A 21,243-nucleotide genomic window follows, 5' to 3' on the forward strand; every position below is an offset into this window, starting at 1 on the left:
GAGACCAATCGGAGCTTGCGAAGGCAACCTCCGCGTTTAGTGGATGGACGCTTCGGCCAGTAGCTGCGGAGGCGCGTGTGATGAGCGGATAGAGCGGCCAATGAAAAGGGCTCCATAAAGTAACCAGGAGACTTTTGCTCCAATCACGAGGCGCTCCAGCGGGGCCGGGCGGAAGGGAGGAGCCAGAGGTCAGGGGTCAGCGGGGAGCCGTCTCCGCTCTGGCCGTCGGGCGGCACGGCGGCCGACCCAATAGGCGAGCGGCGGGGGGGCGTGGCCGGACGTGAGGCTGCGGGGCGGGGGCGGCCCCTTCCGGCGCGGAGGGGCGGGGGTAGGGGGGCGCTCGGTACGCGCAGGGCGGCCGGAGCAGCATGGCGGAAGACGAGAGCGACCAGGAGTCGGAGCGGCTCAGTGAGGAGCTGGAGGCCCTGGCGGCGCCGGGCCCTCCCGTCGGCCTGCCGGCCCTGCTCCACAGCCAGTATTACTGCCGCCGCTTCTGCCAGGTGAGCGCCGCCCCGCCCCACGCCGCTCCTCGCCCCTCCCCCCCGCGGGCGGCGGTGGGACGGGTGGGGTTCGAGCCCCCGGCGACCCCCTCACGGCCGCCGAAGCTGGGCTGGGGCCGAGAGCTGGAGGGGTGCAGGGGTGTATCCCGGGAGGGCAGCGGGGTCGGGCCACGTGCGGCGGGAGGAACGACGCCGGTTGGTGGTGGGGGGAGGGGGACACGGCGGGGCCGTGCCCTTAAGGATGGCCGAATTAGAGCCGTGTACTTTTTATTTATTTATTTATTATTGTTATTATAATTTGTCCGAAAGTAGCGTATCTTCACGCAGGGCCACAGGCAGGAATTAATTCTGTGATGAATTCTGTGATTAATTCTGTGCTCTTTGCTACCTATGTCCGCTTTGCTAAAGTAACGAGCGCCAACAGGTTGCTTTCCCTGCCCAGCGGGTGTTGATTGAAGCGTGTGTTGTTGTCGGTATATCCCAACCACAGCACTTGCATTTCCCAGACACGCAGCCTAGGCTTCTTTTTCTTTCTTTCTTTTTTTTTTCCCCCAGTATCACTTCATTTTATGAACTTGTTGGTTTCTTACCTCTCCACTCTGCTTGTCTTGCTCCGTTTACACAGTACTCCATTTCAACAAGAGTTCTCTCCTTTTAGTTTGGTCTTTGTTTCTTAGTGCTTCCTGACACTTGTTTTGCATGTCATTTATTACGGTATGTGCTTGAAATTAGCTCAAAAAGCACTGCTCGGTGAGCCCGTAAGTTTCTGCTTGGGTTTATCTAGTAGCTTTTGTATTTGCTTCCGTTTGGTAACATTTATGAACTTAGTACATCTGTGTAAAGATCTCTGAAGGCAGTTGAGAGACATGAACAGCCTTGAAAGTATGGAATAAACCACAGCTGGAAGAAGAGAGAGCTGTATTGGATTGAATCCCGCTCAAATTTTCTGTCGGGGCTGAAAGTTTTACTTTAAAATGTTTCGGCTACACTTAGTATCTGTTGAACTGATAAGTGATAACTGATGAAGCAAGTGAAGTTGGGGCAGTCCTTCACACTAACACCAATCCTATACCGCATACAAAGCTAGGGATGAGTAGGGAACAGAACAGGACAAGACCAGGTAAGGAGTTTCCCTGTGAAATGATTGTATCACAGTTATCAGTGGTACAGTATCTAAATCGTTTGACCTTGACTTCTCCTGGAGTTTCTTTTGTATAACAAAGTTGCCAAGCCTTCTCCCCTACTTCACTTTGCTTTTAGTTTATGAACTCTCCACATGGACAGCCAATGTTTTCAGTGTATAAATGATTCTGTTTCTTTTCTTTAATATTTTTCCATGATGCATAGTTTAAGTAGCCCTGTTGAAAGTGAGATAATATAGTAACATTTTGTCTCTAGGCACTTTCCTGGTTTAAGTTTGGCCTGGTGATCAGCAGTTGTGTGCTCGCTCAAAATACAGACTTCTACATTTTGTTCAAGCTTATTTTTAATAAAGAAATCTTCTACTGAGTTAATTATACAGACATGAGGTGTAGTTGGTTTAGGTACTGGTAGAAAGAACCAGTGACCTTTTGTGGTGTGACACCAAATGAAGCTGAGTGCTCTACAGTAGCTTGTTTACAGCTAGGCTGATGGTGGTGAAGTTGTCCCGGTGCATCCATACCTGTACACACAGAGGCTCATAGGCCTGCAGCCTTGTCAGTTAAGTGATGAAGAATATTTCCATTTCTTTTTTTTTCCCAGAAAGTATCAGTGTACACATAAAGTTTAGGTCTTTCTTGGAACATCTATTATAAAAGATAATTTCTCATTTAAATACCATGTCTCTTTGTCAGCTGTGTCATATGTTTTTTCACGTATGCCTCTATTAGTGTGGTTTTTTCTCTCTGGCTCTACTTTTGTCAGAACATGTTGCTTTGTACTTTTCCATCTAGAGCTTCTGAAGCCAGATTTTCTGGCTATTATACAGATCAAGCCCCTCCACCTCATTCCATCTCACACTGATAACATAGCTTTGCTTCTCTTCATGGTTTTTTTGCATTTCTGAATGTCCTTGTTTCCCTACTGTGTTCCTCTTTTTTTGTGTGTGTCAAAAGATGAACAGCAGTTTTAGAGAGAGTTGGGCAACAATAATACCATACTTCTGAATTATCTGAATGAAACATCCATTTGTCCTTCAGAATAAATAATACAGGGATATGTTAGATTGTGTCTAATTACTTCGCTGTCCGAAGTGTGTGTGCTTCCACATTCTTCAGTAAGAGTTGCAGCAAAAGTGAAGCAAGGCCTAAACCGTTTTTAGCCTGTTGAGCTGTTTACTGCAGATGGAAGCAAAGACCTCTATGACTTTATCTAGGGTAAGAGACTGACAAGGACCTTATGAGGCACTGATGTGCATGTCTTTTATTCTAGAATTCTGTTAAAAAGTTAAAAGAGAGTTGGAAACAGGGTCAGTACTCTGGAGGCCTGGAGTATTGCAGCTGAGCTTAGCTTTTAGACAGTAGACTAAAGAAGGTTTGCGAAAGATGGCTGGGCTATCATGTCATTTTCTTAAATACATGCATAATCATGATTTAGTGATGTAAGATCAAGTCCGAGTGCGACGACTGCAAAGCCATTTGTATTTTCTGGGATCTGTTGTGTTGTATCAGCACCGTTACACCCTGATCCTTCCAAGGTGGAATAAAATATTGTCTTAGACAGTTATTTGAGGTTGATAACATGGGGAAATAAAATCAAGATTTCTGTAGCTGGGAACGAAAAGAGACAGCTGGAAAATGAAGTAAGTGTCTAGTTTATGTATCTGTGTTTCTTTCTAGAATTGCTGATTTGGCATTTCTTCACATTTGTGAAGATCACTGCGCATTGAAGCCACTTATGTGTTGGGAAAAAACAAGTCTACTGTTTCCAGCTTTGGCAAGCAAGAGAAAAGGCATCTGTGACTATTTGTAGTTTTAAATGGAAAGATAGTATCTAATAGAACCCTGTCGATCTAAACGTTTGGGAGGGCTTCCTGAGTTGCAGCTTGTTGTGTCACATACAGAATTTGAAATTGCTTTGAGGATTTTTCAGGGGCTCCTTGCCCACCTCTAGGACCAGTGTCTCTGGGAGGTTCCTGTGTGAGTGCATACAAATAACGAGGGGTAGACAAAGTAGTGCAGCTTTTAACTGCAAAGGAAGTGGTTCTATAATTAGAAGGATGAATTTGATTTGAAAACAAACCTTAATAGGGAGGTGAAAAGGGAATATAGCTTACTTTGTTGCATTTGAAGTGGATGTAGTTTTCTCAACTACCTTGAATTTTTTTCCTCTTTTCAGTCTTTTCTTGTATCATTAAGTACTATCAAAATATTACAAGTTACACCCAGCATTTCTGTAGTTGTCCACACGGCTGCATAGCTGTACTAGGTGTTATTTTTATATTACTCAGTACTGACTCAAGCACAGGATAATTCTGATCTAAAGTAATACCGTGAGAGCTCAACACTTCTTGATCTTCTCTTGCTGTGGCATCAGTTTACAGCCTTCCAGTGTGATCTGACTTCCTGAAATAATGACTGCTGGTTGGCTTTCATTAATCAGCAGTATCTTCAGTCGCTGCAAGGAAAATAATTCTTGGCTTTATGTATTAAGGAGCTAAGAAATAAAACTTAGTAATGCGCCAGGTGTGATGATGGCTCCTAGATCTATTTTAGCAGACAGAAAAATAAAAATAAAAATCCAGTAGGCTGTGGTTTAGGTGTTAATTGTCTATTCGTGCTTTGGTGTATCTGCTGCTCTGTATAAACGAAGGTAGAAAAATATACGTATCTTTGATTGTTCTTCCTTTGGGGCACAATGCGTTCTCACACTTTTTGTGACACGCTCAAATTTGCGACTACTTGCTTTGATTCTCACTTAAATCTTCAAGTCAATATTTGTTCAGTTACTTTAATATTCAGTCCAAAACAGAACAACTTCAGGTCATGCCAAACTAGTTTTTTACTACTTTTCTGACTACTGGGCCATGTTTTTGTTATTCATACATTTTAAAGAGGAGCTACAAAAATCTTGGTCATGTGAGTGCTTCTGTTTCTTTGAAGCTTTTTTCTCTTTTGAAAGGAATAGTTTCTAGTGCTGAACGAACTGTTTTCTCTTGCAGTTAATTCTGGTGTCATAGTATATACATGTATGTATATTTGTAGTTTATTGAATGAAAATGCTAGTCACTTGTTCGTGGCTTTAAGAGCACCTTTTACAGTCTCATTTGCTTTGTTTGATTGGCGTTTTTAGGTTGTTGGTTTTTTGAATTTTCTAGCTAAATGAAAGTTTTTAAAGGGAGAGTAACATAATTTTCCAGCTCTGAACACCTTGTCTCAAAGATTCAATTTTGTATGAGAAATTAAGCTTTTCAGTTTTGCATGGAAAAGTCTGTTGGGATCCTTGTAACTTCTGAGTTGCACCTCTGTACACTTAAAAGGAAGAATGTTGGAAAGATACTTCTGTAGCATAGTGTGTCTGGTAGATTATAGGCTGCTTGCTATTCAGGCCTTTTCAAATAATAAAAAAGGCAGAACATTAGATAGGTATTATCATTGTAATAATAAAACACATGTTTTTAGGTTACTGTTCTTCAGATGACAGTATTAAATATTTGTGTTTTATTTGAGTGTCAACTTAGGTTCTGTTTTATTAACATCGTTTGTGACCTACACTTAGCTATTCCTGTGTTCAGTTCACATGTTGTCAGCCGTCCCTTCCATATACAATAAAACTATTTTTATACATCAGTCAGTTTTCATTCTGGGGATGTTAACTGAAAGATATGAAGAAACATTACATCTTTTCAATAATTATTTCAGTCATCAAATGGTGTCTTTAACAGGTACATTAACTGCAGTGCTGCTAGTAGTCAAATTTACTTTGATAGGATTAATAGTTTTCACTGTTGTATAAATAGCAGACTGTAAATGCATCTGGAAACTTGCTCTTTGGTTAACTAAATGTAATGAGAATATGGAACTGCCTTAGGTCTTGTTCACCGTTAAAGCAAGCTCAGCCAAATACATGAGACTTCAGCAACTGTGAGTGGGGGAAAGTATCTAGCTTTAAAGATAGAAAGAACTTTGGCAGAAACTTGTCTTACAGGATGTGTCATGCTGTTGCTTGGTGATGTTTTTCTCTTTTGCCAGAAGTGTGATTATGTTTGGTTATTCCTTATGTAATATTCATCTGAATTGCTGTAAAGCCATTGCTTACATCCGTTTTTTTAGATACTGATTTGAAATGATTTTATACGGTATTTTAAATAATGTCTTATGTAGCCCTGGAATCTTAAGATTTTTTTCTACTGTATTTGAGTAATTGAATCTAGTTTATAAAGATGCAGTTATCTTGATGATGTGTGGGATGTGTAACAACATACAGGCCATCAACTGAAGAGAATTTTAAGAAAGTTTTCATTATTTCTTTTATGATTTTTTTCCAGAAAGAACGCTAAATCTAGTATTACTTGTGCTTTAATAGCACTCTTGCAAAACTGAACTCTCAGTAGATGCCTTTTTTTCAGCTCATTTAAGTCTCTTCGGAGTAAAGAAGCCACTCTACATTCACGGTATCCCTTTAGAGAAGAGATCCGTAGCTCCACATCAGTGTGAAAAGCTCTCCTGTATATGGTTCATGCTTGCCAACCTGATTTGGTGTTCCCCATCCACTTGTCATTTCTTTACAACTTCAGGTGTCCCACTTTAATTCTTGATCCTGATGTGGAATTTATTCCACTCGTTAGCATTTGCTGTCTTGCTTCAGAGCTTTTCTGGTCCTTCGTTTTGCACTGCCTCTTGAGATGGAAGTGGGCAGGTACAGCAAAACAGCATGGAATGTTAAAGATGTTGTGAGGTACTGTCATTCTGAGCAGTTAGCTCTCTGCTTTGATTGTTTTGTTTTCTTTTTGGCTCGTTTTCATTTTTCCCCAGCGTATGGGAACTGTTGAGTCACAGCCTGAAACTCTGATTGAGCACCCAGGGAAAGGACCTGGGTCAGTCTTGGGAGCACAGATGAAGGCAGTTCAGCTGTGTGATCAGAAGGGGGTGGAGCCTGGCTGCACCTCTCCTAGACCCCATTTAAGGGCTAACTGCCACTGGGGAAAGATCTCTTTCTGGAGATCTCTCCTTGGTGATGCTTTCACCTGCAAGCCTAGGATCTTCTGATACAGGTGAGCAATCTTCTTCCCATCCCTTATAGCAACTTTCTATCATTCTGGTCCTTCTCTCATCACATCTCTTTTGTAATGTCTTTCCCATTGTATTGATTTGTCCAATTGCTACACCCAAGTATCGCTGCACCCTTGTTTAAGCTGAGTTTCATCACTCTCTATCATAAATCCTTTTTATGGTTATTTACAGTTTGTCCTTTATCATACCAGGGAAGAAGTAGTGTCGTAGCCAAATGTCTCACCGACTGAAATAATTTACCAGCGTGTCAGTACTGTGGCTGACAGGTTATGTTGCATAGAACACCTTGGTAGGAACTAAAGCTTTTATTATTATTTTCTTTTACCTCATAGAGTCTAAAACCGGTAGAGTCTGTTTTCTTGGTCTGCTTTGGTTTTTATAAGGTGTTTGTTATTTCTTATGCAAGGGACCTGCTTAGAAGTATTTCAGAGAGACCACAATAGGTGGTGTCAGTACAATTTTCTGAAGTGCTCATTATTCCTTGTAACAGGAAGAGTATTTATCCACGAGTCAGTTAATTCTCTTCCAATTGACCTAGATATTCGCTGCATTAAACTAACTGATTCTGAAGCAGAAATTATTAAAATTTTGTTAGAAAAGCAGAATGCCATTTCAAAACACAAATCAATCTCCTCCATTCTTAGTGAAAATTGAAATTACAACAAGAAATAACATTGCTCCCATTGTCAGTAGCTACTTTATTTGGGAGCAGGTATAATCAGACTGTCAGAAATGGGTTGCTGGCCTGTTCAGATTGTAGAACCTTAAATTTAGGTGTATAGCTTTGGTGCGAAAATCGCAGGCTAATCAACTTGATTTTGAAATCTTTTATGTAGCTGAAGGGTAGTGGGCAGGTCTGAGAGAGCTTCACAGATTTCCAGTCTAGAAGAAAACCTGCAGACCAATAGATTTGCTTTTTTGCTTTGAACTGTGCTTTGCTAGCCAGACTGGCTCTTGAGTTAAGCTGCTCAGGTGTGCAATGAGGGCTGGCACTTCACAGCTTTCTTGGGGTCTGTTGCTTGTTCCGTGTGTCCACTAAGGAGTAGATTGATGGCACTGTGGTTCCCCACCAGCTTCTCAGTTCCTACAAATATAGGAGATCTCAGTTAAGTTCCCTCAGCTGGAGAAGGGTATGCTGTACCGTAACCTAAAGCTAGTCCACATCCTTCTGCTTCTGTTGAAGCTGTGCTTGTGTGATTGGAAAAAAATAAAATAAAAAATGAGGGAGCAGTGTACAGGCAAAGGGAGGCTGGCTGTAAAGCAACGAGATAAGCGATGTGCCAAAGCATAGAACAAATATGCTTTTTCTGTCTGCTCAGTGTTGCATATAACTTACATCTTAGCTATTGGTTAAGGAGTTGTGAAGATCCAAAGCCCTTAAACTCCTACTTTCTCTAGGGCAGCAGCACAGTGACCAATCTTTAGCCTTTACCAGTATGTGTTTTAATGCTGTGCTGAACTAAATGCTGTCCTTTATACAGAGACAGTATGAAAGCAGATGGAGTGGAATTTAGTATGTTGATAATGCTGTGGAAATTTCAAGTGGTGTTATCTTAGTTGAGCCACCTGATGTGGGAATAGGTGATGTCAGAAATATGGGGACTCCTGCATTTAATAACACAAGTGAGGTCGATTGTATGACCAGTAAAGGGGTTGGATACATGTCTTCCTTAAAACACTTATTTTATCTTCTTTTTCCTTTTAAAATAGTGATGTAGTTTCATAACTGTAAATGATGGTATAGTTAGCTTCAAGCTCTGTCATACACATAAAAAGGGCCAAATTTATTTATTTGATTATGTTAGAGAGACTGTCTCTGCGCTTTTCTGCTAGTGAGAAGCCTGGAAGAATGTTGGGTGGTCGTTTTCCTCAGTTAGTTTAGAGTAGGCTGTCTGAATTGCTACAGACTCCATAATTTGTATTCACTTGCAAAATGAAAGCTTATGTTTAATGTATCTTCTATGTGGTACTGTGGTAACATAGTAGTAGTACTATAACTACTATGTTGCTACATAAGATGGATATATTTCTTGGTCTTGCTCTCTGTAAATGATCAGTTAAGTATTCTTAGTGTTATAACATAAGTAATTAATTTTCTTTAGTTGACTGAAGGTGGTCAGGCTTCTATTTTTGTGGATTGGGAGTTTTATTTGATGTTATTAACCCTACTTCTAAGGAAGGAGGGGAAATGAAGCAGGTACAGTACAAACTATTTATAGTTTCATGATTAAAGAGGATGTTCTTGGTTTGTAATATGGCTTTCAATGTTTTTGTCATTAGGTTGTTGAAGACTATGCTGGAAGATGGCAGGTTCCTCTGCCTCAGCTTCAGGTGCTTCAGACAGCTCTCTGTTGTTTCACATCTGCCTGTGTATCATTCCCAGCTGAATGTGAGCACGTACAATACGTATTGAGTAGTCTAGCTTTGTAAGTACATCATATTTTTCTTACTATTTCCCTTACAATGTAGAATGTTGGTGTTGTACTTTTATAATAGCCAGTAGGGTTTCAGAGATCCTCAGAGGTTTTAAGGTTGATGTAATAAGCTAAAATAATTAAGACACATTTCTTACACTATTTAAGAAAGTAATGAATTTTAAAATGGATTTTTATGTTCAAGTTCTGAAAATACCTGTAGGAATCATTTGCTATGACTTTTGGCTAGTTATGTGTATGTTCAATTTGACAGAGTACTGCAGAATGCTAGAACATATATCTTGCTGTATGGTTTCCTGTATGCGGTGCTGATTTTCCCACACGAAGACTGAAAGTGTGAGGGTAATGATAAGTAAGGGTTCTCAGAGAAAGGGAAAAAAAAAAGAACTTTTCAGATCTCAAAAACTGCTGCTCTGGACAGAAGATTAAAACAAAAAAAGAAAAAATATCACAACAGAAAACCCTTCAACACTTTAAATGACTTTCTTGTACTTAGCTGAGATCCTATATATGTGATTTTCTCATCAGCAGATAGAGATAAAAATCTGAGTGCTGTCTCTATCTGCTGGTTCAGTTTGCTCGGATCAGTTTATCTGTCCAGCTTTCTTGTTGAGCAACACTTTCCAATGTAGCTCTGTGTCTCAGTTAAAAAAATTTATTTGGAAATGTCTCACTTGTGCTTTGTCTAGTCTTCAGAGGTGAATTTTTTTAATAGCCTTTCTCAGTTTACTTGGTCTGGTGGAACGGTCTACTGTTCTTTACCTGCTAGTAATAGTTAAGTAAAACTTAAAGATTTATTCTGTACGCTTGTCAGAATATCTGCTATCTTCAAGTGATGTGAAACTTTGCTGAAGAGACTGAGTTTTTTGGGGGGAACTATTTGACACTGGTTTATTTATGGAATCAAAATATAACTATTTCTAAAACTGGAATGCTCGGAAAATGACTTAGCAGTTGAATCAAAAGTTGGTGACCTCTCATTAATTTTTAGGAAAAACTCATTTCATGAAGGTCAAATTGCACTTCTAAATACCTTCAGATAGCAGAGTTTGGAGGGAACTGGGAATTGGAAACTCAGATATTTGTTGTATTTTGGATGGTGGCTATTCCTGGCAACATGTCTTGATTAATTTTTTTTTTATATATATATATACATTTCTTTCAGTTTTAGAAGTACTGAAGAATGGCCTGTTGTGTTTTTGTATGAATCTGTTTGACAATATCATAAGGGGATTCTGGGACTTAGTGCAATTAACTGGGAAATCTTAATCAAGTCCTAGGTTTTAGAGAACAAGAATCTGCCTGACTGTGTTGTCATACTAGAGTAAGACTTTGTGGGTAACCGGATGATAAACTCTTAGCATTAGTGAGAGTTATTTCTTGTATGTATTAGTTCATTATAAATGAAATAATTCATCATAAATGAAACGGTGTCTGTACTTGCGATTTCTAGTAATGTTGTCAGTGTTCTTAGGCAAACTTCTGATTCCAGTAATAAGTGATCATGTTAAGAAACACCATTATTATGCATATAAATATGGATGTACCATATTGCAGACTGTGCGTTAAGATAACAAAGCCAGAATGGAATTGCAGATAGTGATTTTAACAAAACGGAGACTAATGATTAGGAAACATAAATAGTTTGCTGGTTTTCTTTACTCGTTTGGAGTAACCCTGCTACAAATCAAGGTTGAGGAAGCTGTGATTATTCTGCCTGGAGAAGAGAAGGCATTTGTGGAGATCTGATTGTGGCTTTTATTATTTGAATGGAATTTATTTAAAAAAAAAAAAAAAAAAAGAGGTGGAGAAGAACTTCATATGTGAGCTGATAGTGATAAAACAAATGGGAATGGTTTTATGTTAAAATAAGGCAGCACTGAGTAGAGACAAAAAGCATACTTGCTCCACGCTCTGGCACATTGCTTATCTCACTGCATTACAGCCAGGCTCCCTTGGCTCATTTACTGGTCTCTCATTTTTTATTCCATCGCATCAGCATAGCTTCAATAGAAGCAGAAGAATGTGAACCACCTTTAGGTTAGGGTTTGGAGGGCTCTTCTCAACCATGTGTTCAACAGTCATACTACTGATACGATTGTAAATTATTTCAGTTGGTGAGATAGATGCATTTGGTTATGGTACTGTGGTTTCCCTGGTATCATAAGGAATGAACTGTAAATAACTATAGAAAGGATTTATGAAAGGGAGTGATGAAATTTAGCTTAGACAAGGGTGCAGTAGTACTTGGGGAAAGATGAAGACAAGCTGTGTAGGAACTGTTAAATCACTGCCTGAACCACTGATCACCTGGGGAAAGGACCAGCGCTGCCCTGGGAGTACAGATGAAAGCAATTCAGCTGTGTGACCGGAAGGGGTAGAGCCTGGCTGCACGTCTCTTAGACTCCACTTAAGGGCTGACTGTGACTAGGGAAGCATCTCTGGTTGGAGATTCTTCCTTCATGGGGTTTTCCCTTTGAGCCTAGATCCTCAGAAATGGGCGAGCATTTTCCAATTTGTCCCTTTTGCCATTTTACTCTTGTATCACCTTTCCACTGCATTAATCTTTCAAAGTGTAACACAAATCAAAAAAAGCAACAGAATAATCAAAATGTTCAGTGTGATGTGCTTCAAACTGACAGTTATAGCCGCGGAGTGAGACTGTGTTATCATGCTGAATGTCTTCATGAAAATGTTGCTTCAGTGTGCATCACAATGCTCAGCAATTCGGAGTGTCAGGAGACTAGTAAAATGGAACAAAGCAGAGAGCTAACTGCTCAGAATCACAGTACATCACAACATCGTTAACATTCCATGCTGTTTTGGTGTACCTGCTCATTCCCATCTCAAAAGGTGGTACAGAAGGAAGGACAAGAAGAGTTCTAAGCAAGGCAGCAAATGCTAAGGAGTAGAATAAAGTCCACATAAGAATTAAAGTGGGACACTTGAAGAAATGACAAGTGGAGGGGGAACACCAAATCAGGTTGGCAAGCAGGAACCATGTTATGAGGAGAGTTTTTCACGCCATGATATGGTATCTCTTCTCTGTAGGGATGCTATGTGGCTACACTACTCTAAAGAGACTTAAGTGAGCTGAAAAAAGGCATCTACTGAGTGTTACTAATTACATAAGTAGTAGCATCCATCTGCTGCTTATGTAAGTATCTAGAGAGGTGAATGTTGCAGCATTTGCTCATTTCTTTCCTCAGGTAAATATGAACTTCTGGTAAGATTCAGGTCCTAATGCTAGCATTCTTCCTTCTACAAATCATAGAATTGCTTAGTTTGGAGGGGACCTTAAAGATCATCTACTTCCAATCTCCCTGCCACAAACTTGGTTGCCAGCTACTAGATCAGGCTGCCCAGTATCCCATCCTACCTTGCCTTTACTGCCTCTGGAGATGGAACATCCACAAAGTCTCTGGGCAATCTGTTCCAGCGCCTCACTACCCTCTGTGTAAAAGATTTCTTACTAACATCTAATGAAAATATACTTTTTTATTTTATTTATATAAGTTTAAAGCCGTTCCACCTTGTCCTATCACTATCAGACCATGTAAAAAGTTAATCCCCTTCCTGCTTGTAAGCTGCCTTCAAGTACTGAAAGGCCACGATAGGGTCTCCCAATATCCTTGTCTTCTCCAAGCTAAACAAGTCCAACTCGCTTAACCTTTCTTCATAGGGGAGGTACTCCAGGCCTTTGATAATCTTTGTGACCTCCTCTGGATCTGCATCCTTCTTGTACTGTGGATCTGGGGTTGGATACAGGACTCCAGATGGAGCCTCAAAGGGCAGGTAAGGGGGGGAAAGTTGCCTCCCTTTCCCTTCTGGCCACTCCTGTTTTGATGCAGCCCAGGATACTTATGGTTTTCTTGGCTGCAAGAGCACACTTCTGGCTCATCGTCCAGCTTTTCATTCATCAGGATCCTGAAGTTCTTCTCTGCAGGGCTGCTTTCAATAAGCTCTTCTTCCAGTCACTTATTTTATCTGGGATTGCTTGGACCAATGTGCAACACCTTGTACTTGGACTTGTTAAACCTCATTAGATTTTCATTTGCCCACTTTTTGAGCGTGTCCATTTTCATTTGCCCACTTTTTGAGCGTGTCCAGATCCCTCTAGATGGCATCCTTCGGTTCTGTTTTCTTGACTGCATGACTCAACTTGGTGCCATCAGCAAACTTCATGAGGTTACACTTTATCAGTGAGAAAGACAGTCATTCACTGGGTATTGCTTGTTAACTGCCTCATCTCCCTGCCATCCTCAGCATGCTATTGAAGTACTGGAGGCAGCAGAGAAAGGAAGACCTTGCTAACAGCTGCTTGTGTTAGGTTGACAGTTAGTCTGCGGAATGCATGTAGAAGACCTGTAGCAATCCTTCTCAGACATGCTTGATTGAGGCTGGTGGGGAAGATTTTAGACCTGCTAGTTTGGGTTCAGAGGGGGCTGTGAAGATGGTCTGAGGCCTGGAGCACCCCTCCTATGAAGAGGAGAAGACACATCTCCAGGCAGACCTTACAGAAACCTTCCAGGACCTATAGGAAAGATAGGGAGGGCCTCTTCATCAGGGAGTGTCATGTTAGGAAAAAGGGTAATAGATTTGAAGTGAAGTTTTGAAGTGAAAGAGGGTAGGTTTAGATGAGATATTAGAATGAAGTTCTTTTCTGTGAGCTTGGTGAGGTGCTGGCACAGCTGCCCAGAGAAGTTGTGGTGCCCCATCCCTGAAGGTGTTTAGAGCCATGTTGGATGGGCCCTGGGCAGTGAGCTGGTGGGTGGCAGCCCTGCCCAAGGCAGGGGCTTGAAACTAAATCTTCATCTTTAAGGTCCCTTTCAATTTGAGCCATTATATGGTTTTGTGACTGTGGTGCAGATGTGTCAGTACAGAATAAAACTATGGTACGCACATCTTCATTGTTAGTTTTCCATGGTGTTTTTGTTTTTTTCCTTCAAATCTTATTCTCTTTAAATCAGTCAAAACAAATTAAACTTATGCCTATATCATTTACTGTAAGTAGTTTTGTCATAGCCAAATATTAAAGTTTCAGTTGTCCTGATCATGATATGACTCAAGTTTGACCTTTCCTAAGAGTCAATATGCAGCAAAAATGTTATCAGCGTGGAATGAGATACTGTATTTCTAAATAAAGTACTTATTTAGCTATTGGTTTTGTTTCCCCCCACGCACCCCCATTCCATATCTTAACTGAGATTTAAAGGCTTGGAGGTATGTCCCATCACTGAACTTAATGAATTTGCTTTTCACGTTTTCTACGTCTGTTTCTGACATGTTTTTTCTTAGCCAGTGATCAACTTTGCAGTATAATCTAAAGGCTGCCTAATTTTGTGACACTTTTCCATTATTTTCATAAATATTCTTATTGGAGTTTTTTTGAAATTTTTAGAAAGTTCTTTTTATGTTAATATTAAGATTCTCTGATCCTCAGCATTTCTGAATATGAGAGGGAACTTTGCTTTAAATCCATTCTTTAACTTTTGGATCTGCTGTATTAAAAATGAAAACTGTTGTGGATATACTTTCAAACGTACGGAAGTAATGAGTCGCTAAAATTTAGGAATAATTGCAGTGAATATAATTGTTATGCAAAATAATTCCTCATCCAGAAGTTTGTGAATATCTGCCTTTTTGTTTAAAGAGATATTGCAACCAAAGACTGAGTGCAGCAGTGAGGAAAGAAATTGCTGTCAGTAATATTTCTAAGTCAAAAGCCTGTCAGTGGAGGAGTGCTGGATCTTTTTTCTGTTTACTCAGAATTGCTGCATATCTGACAAATGCTTTGGCATTGGGGTTTCTTTTTTTTAATGGTGAATGGAGAGCAGCAGTTCTTGAGAGAGAAGAGTAGGCAGGCATTAGGTGTCCTCAACTTATACAAATGGCGTAACAGAGGGGATTTTAACTTATTCTTAATTATTTTTCTGTTTTACTACCGATTCACATTTGTAAAATAGCTTATCTGTAGCTGTTCGTATGTTATTCTGCATCAAGGATCAGGTCACAAATATGTGTTTGGGATGTGGAGTCTAACTACCAAAATCCAGTGCAGGATATCAGACCGTTAGAAAATAGTGAACGTACTCTAGTTTCTTGAATGAACATTTTTAGTTTGCTTGACTTGTCGCTACTTCTGTTTTTTAGGAGTTTTTTTGAATTGCTGCTGTTCTTTGGAAAGGATGAGTTCTATGAAGATCCTTTGAAAGATATTTTAGGTTCAATCCAGGTAGCGTTGCCTACTTTATCTAAACTTCTAATACTCTTTTAGTAGCTGTTAAGACAGTTTATTGGTTGGGTGGTTGTTTTTGTGAATATATGACCTGAAGGAAACATGCCATGATAGTACAAAAATGACGTATATAAACTAATTAATAAAAAAGATATTTGAAAGGAAAGTCATTTATTCTTAATTTGTTGTCGTATAGCTATTTGAACCTTTCTGGACTAGGTAGAATGGCTTTATTTTTAGTTACCTGCCTGCTGTCTGAAGACATGTTCTATGCTGTTCTTACATAGAAGGGAAATTGTTTGTGTCAAACTACACCTTAATGTTGTCCAATGTTTTACACCAGTCTGTGACATGAAACCTCAAGTTTCCCTCAGCAGTTTTAAACAGCAATTTTGTAATTGAAGCTGTGAACTAAAGTGAACTTCTCAGGTCAGCATGTGGCACTGTATAAAATGATTATATTCTCAACTAGACTGGGGCAATTTTTTTGTATGGTAACTTACAGCTGTTTAAGAAAAATGTTCCTGGATTTAAAATTCACTCCTCCCAACTGCCACCTATTTTTTTCCTGCCCAATAAGATGTTTTTCTCTGCGCCCTGAACCAGCTTCAAGAGTTGAGTTCAGGGCATGGGAAAGAAAGCACTTGTGCTAATCATGAGAAAATAAATTTAATGATATGGATTGAAAGGGTAGAAAATAGGGCTGCTTATTTTGTTAATACTGATCAGTAATTTGTAGTTTGAGAAATAACTATCCCCTTGTAATTTTTATGCTAATACCTATTTTTTGTTGCTGCTACAAATTAAAGCCAGCACTACTTAGCTGAATTATCAGAGCAGCAGCAATTATAAATTATATCCTTGATTAGAAATAGAGGAAGAATGGGGTCAAGGAGTGACTTAGCAGCCCTAGGAGTGGACCTGGCTTCTTGCATAAGAGTAATGATGCATTTTGGTGGTGCAGTGATAAATGCTTTTCCAAAACAGTCTATGAACAAGAAAGAATCTAGCAGCGTGATATATGAAAATTTACTTGTTGGGCTTTTGTATTATAATTCCTGATTACTTTGAGTTTTAAACAATGAATGTATTTAAACAGATTTTTACTTGATGAAGAACTTTTGAATCGCATGTGTGTAGGTCACTCTGAAAGTAATGCCTCCTATTTATTTCCAAGGAATCTACAACAGCTGCAAAGAGCACAATAACACTAGTTGACAGAGCAAATTCACAGCTACAAAATGCTATCTTTTAATTTTGGCACCACCCTTAGATATGCATTTTTGTCAGTGATGAGCAGGAGCCTGCATGCTGTGCTTCTGTTTAAAAAGAGAAAAATCAAAAATATCTGTGGACATTTGGCATTGTGACTTGTCTTTCATGTTGCTATCACTGCTGCTGCAATGCGCCATCCATCACCTCACTGTGATGACATCCACTGTTTGGTCTCTGTAAATGTTCAATAAGTGTCAACTGTTGCCATTTTTTTCCTGCATGAAGGAATTAAATGGCACACTTTTGCTTCATCCATGCTAGAGTTTCTTGGACTGCTCCTCTGTTGCCATCTGTCACACAGCAGCAAACTATAAGGGAGTATTGTTGGGAGGGTTCAACCTCCATTGCATCCACTGTTGATATCATGGGCCAACATAATAAAACAGGAGACATTACTTTGGAGCAGATTTTGTATAATCAAATGAATTATGAAAGCCATTGTTTCAGTTACTTAACCATTCTTATGCAGTCATACATATTCATCTGAATATAAAAGAAATCATTGAGGAGCTGAAACTAAAAGAATTTACAGGAAAAAGAATATGGAGAAGATAATTGTATGGTTTATAGAAGCTATTCTTCAGGTGCATTATTATAGTCATCACAGCTCTCCTTGACAAAAAACATAAGAAACCTTTTTGCTTTGATTTCAAAATTATATACTTTATTCATGATATTGTTGATGAACCATAGAATTCTAATCATGTTGACACTTTTACCAGTAAGTAACAGCAGGAGGAAATCTTGTTATATCTTAATTCAGTTTTTCTCCTAAAGCCTTAGAAGGGTTTATGCTACATCCTGTGTCACAGGTGCAATGTTAGTGTGTCTGAATCTGTGCAGACTAGCATCAGGTGAAGACTTTTCCCACAGTGTGCTGTTAATATCTCTAATTCAACAAAAGGAGTTTTCATTTTTATATGGATGGCAGACGCTTGCTTAGTGCCATCAGAAAATATTCTGGCCTCCACAGTCTTACAGAATGTAAGTTGTTGCTTTAGGTCTTTGCATAGACCTCATCAGTAAAAGACCTTGTAGACTTTGACTGGGGAAGTATTGGAACATGAATGGGTTTTCTAGCTTTGTGAATTTTTGGGTGGCATAATTGTATTTTTAAACAGTACTTTGTTTTTGTTTTTGCAACTGTGTGTTTGTTTTTTTTTACTTGTAGGAATGTCAGAACCTTCTAAATAAATACAGAAATATAAACCTGGAATTAGTGACTCGAATAATTCGAGACGGTGGACCTTGGGAGGATCCGATATTACAAGCAATTCTTAAAGCAAAGCCTGTATCACAGGAACTAGGTACTCAATTTATCACATATTTTCCAGCAGTAGAAAAAAATGGTTAAGTTATGTCTTTTTGGTATTAGGGTTAGATGTTGTCTGCTTGCATTTTGTGCAATTTTTTTTCTGTAGTAAAATGTATCAGTCGTGTTTTGTTTTATTTAGGAAGCTAAATGTCTTTGGTAATAGCTTAAGTCTAATTTGATAGTGTAGAGATCAATTTCATCAGATACAAGAGACTACTGAGCAGCCACTTCTAAAATGCATTTACAAAGTCCAGGTGTGTTCTAACCTTGGAATTGCAGAGACAAACTTGACTTCAGTTAGGTTCTGAAGCATCATGATCAGGGGAGGTCCTGATGTATAATATTGTTTCAAGGTACCCTAACTCATTTAATTTTTCTTTTAAATTATAAATACTTGGGATTGGAGCTTTTTTTGGCTCTATTAGGAGTGGAAATTGTAACTACATCTTATAGCTGTTTTCTGTTTATGGTAGCATATGCAATAACGTTGGGTTTAGAAGAAAGAATTATTGTTAAGTTTTTTATGTAGCCATAAAGATAAAAATGGCATACATCCAGTCTACATTGGAAGTTTCTACTAGCCTATTCGATAATGTTTTTGCTAACAATGTTCATGGAGGAACTCTTGAAAGTTGTTTGCATTTCAAATGATTCAAATTCATTGTCTTTTTTATATTAAAAACTAACAAACAAACAAAAAAACAACACACATACAATCCATAGAGATATGAAGAGAACTGTAAAGTCAGGACTGTTCAGTGAGCTGTTGTCATAACCATGGAAAGTGGGTTGATGGCAGATTAATCTGATAAACTGGGCAGTGTTCGATTGTTGTTCTCTCTCTTGTAAAGTAAGTGCGTATTTTGTTCTGTGTCTCATGACTGATTAAAAGCTTTGGTGGTTAAAATCTGAATTTAGGTGTCAAATGGAAGACAAAGTTGTAATCCTTAAAAGATTAACATACGTACATAGAACAGCTCAGGGAATAATGAAAGCATGTAAGACTTGATAGCAATTTGAAATATTTTGTTCGATATCCATCTGTCTAGCCAATAATTATTTGAATCCTTTTTCTTACTGATTTCCTTGATCAGCATGGTACCTTTGTATGATGAATAGCAGTTCATCGTACTGGCAAATTAAGAATGAGACAGCCTATTAGATGATCATTTTGTTTCCTTTTGTTGCAGGCTGCATCTCCTTACCCTCTGCAGAGGTATTCTTTCTCTCTGTATCTTTTGATATCCTTCTCTCATCTGTTATCACAAACACTTTATTTTAGATAGTATCTTAAAATCTCTTTTTTTTCGGTCTCGCATTCTAAAATCAGATTCTTGTGAATTATTACACAAAGCAAATACTTAGTGCTGCTTTATAGGATGGCAGTTTTTGAAGTATGTTTTGATATTTGGCCGTATAGTACCCTCAGGGATCACAATTTTAAATGAAGAAAGCTGCCAGTTAATGAAGAGGTTGAATCATCAACCGTCACTTGTGAAAGTCAGATGGACAAGTAAACATGTACTGTGTTAACTACATACATAATACTGTCCCGGGCTCATTAGTTGCACACACGAGGTTAGGGCGAGACAAACCTTCCTGTGCCAGTCCTTACATCCATTGTAGTGTACCTGGGGGTGTTGAAGGTGTTGCAGTATGTACTGAAATGGCTGCAAAGGAAAGCAATCTTTGGGCTTTAAATAAAAAAAGCAGGGTTTGATTTGAGCTGTAATTTCCTTGAACCTTGGGAGCAATAAACTTCTGATGGATGAGAAAGAATAAGAGAACCTAATGTGAACTTCTGAAAGAGAATACTGTAGACAGAGGAGCGTTCAGATGAAAGCAGTTAATTATTTTCTAAGCTGACGGCTGGCATCTGTTGCTCTAAAGCAAAGTGCTGCACATGCTGCCTGGACAAGAATAGATTTGTTGTCTTCAAACTGTTTTAATGTACTGCAGGCTTGCCTAAATGCTAATATAGTTAACAGTTGTCTTCTGCTTTGGAGTGATAGAGACATTGTAAATACCCTCTTGGAAAAAGATGGCATTCCACAACAGGGAGGGAGCAGAGCCCTGTGAGTTGCATAGTGGAAGCTCAGTCTGTTTAAAAGCAGTGTTAGTGTACAAGAGTTGTTCACTGGGAGTTCATGTCAAAAGTGGAATTCTCACTTACAAAGTGGAGGAGCATACCAAGCTAAGGATTCATCACATAGAAAGTGAGAATGATGTAACAAGCAGTATTGTAGTCTGCAGTCTTTACTTATTTGAAGGAAAAGGATGTTATACCCAGTTATACATACAGCGTTTTCTTAAAATTACTAGATAATATGAGCTAAATGTTCCTGGATTAAGGTTTTTTGATGTGAATATTCAGTAATCCGTGGGATAATATTTGTATATGAAACTGATAATTGGATTTGTTATCTGAAGTATATGAAGTCCAAAAAAGGGATGCCTTTATACAGCCTTAAGGATTATTCTGTATGATCGCTGTTCTCTGCAGTTATATGACCACTGTTAGACACTGGCTTTTCTTTCCACCTTCATCTTCATAACGTTTGTACCCAAAAGGGCTGATGGGTAGTGGGAATAAGGTCTATTATGGTAGAGCTTAGAGTATATCTGTTAAAAGAAATCTGATCTGAAAGCTTCTATCGCATTGGATTGCATACCTAAGTGTTCACTTGCATGTACTGGCATTAGCTTTCGTAAAATACAAATGACAAAGAAATCCTGTTCCTGAGCATAAAGTGTGCTTTTTCAAGCCAAGGATCCTTTAAAAAAATTCAGTGTAAATTAAAGCTTCTTGCACAGGTAGTATTTTATTTTGGGGAATATCTTCTCTTGGCTGTTCAGATAGTGGTTTTCAGTAACCACATATATATATTTTAAATCTCTTGTCCCTTTGTCCCTTTAGTTTGCTTTTAACTTTCTTCATGCTGTTTCCTTTTAAGGTATAAATTTCCCATGCTTACTTGTAGCCTTAAAGGACTTGAAATTAGTGTTTTTTTTAGTTATGAAATACTGTAGTAGTACAGGCTATGCACTAAAAATTGACTTTTCTGACTCTTTCTCTTTAATAAGTAAGCTGCTGAGAATGCAAGACTAAGATTGGGCCACGATTTCCAAGATATTAACATTAACACACAGTTGACATCTCAGAGTGCTTTTGCTTGAAAAGATGCAAACAAATCTCAGAATAAAAGAAACATTATAGCTTTTGTATGCTTGAATGACATTTTAACCTTTAATGTTAGAATCTGCATAA

At 38.9% G+C, this 21,243-nt stretch overlaps 1 protein-coding gene across 3 annotated transcripts in view; it reads left to right on the forward strand.

The window, feature by feature from the left end:
- Positions 1 to 314: 314 nt before the first annotated feature.
- ZNF654 (zinc finger protein 654) overlaps positions 315 to 21,243 on the forward strand; it is a 35,688-nt gene continuing 14,759 nt past the window's right edge. Inside the window, exons 1-4 of one of the 3 annotated variants that reach the window (XM_072361566.1) lie at positions 315 to 500; positions 8,993 to 9,138; positions 15,301 to 15,382; positions 17,832 to 17,967. In XM_072361566.1, the coding sequence (XP_072217667.1) occupies positions 369 to 500; positions 8,993 to 9,138; positions 15,301 to 15,382; positions 17,832 to 17,967 (496 nt within the window). In that variant the 5' untranslated portion in view covers positions 315 to 368. The remainder of the gene's footprint in view (positions 501 to 8,992; positions 9,139 to 15,300; positions 15,383 to 17,831; positions 17,968 to 21,243) is intronic. The other 2 variants (XM_072361568.1, XM_072361567.1) reach the window with 2 other exon arrangements.

This window comes from Excalfactoria chinensis, chromosome 1 (genome assembly GCF_039878825.1).
Source record: "Excalfactoria chinensis isolate bCotChi1 chromosome 1, bCotChi1.hap2, whole genome shotgun sequence".
In the NCBI taxonomy this organism is placed as follows: domain Eukaryota; kingdom Metazoa; phylum Chordata; class Aves; order Galliformes; family Phasianidae; genus Excalfactoria; species Excalfactoria chinensis.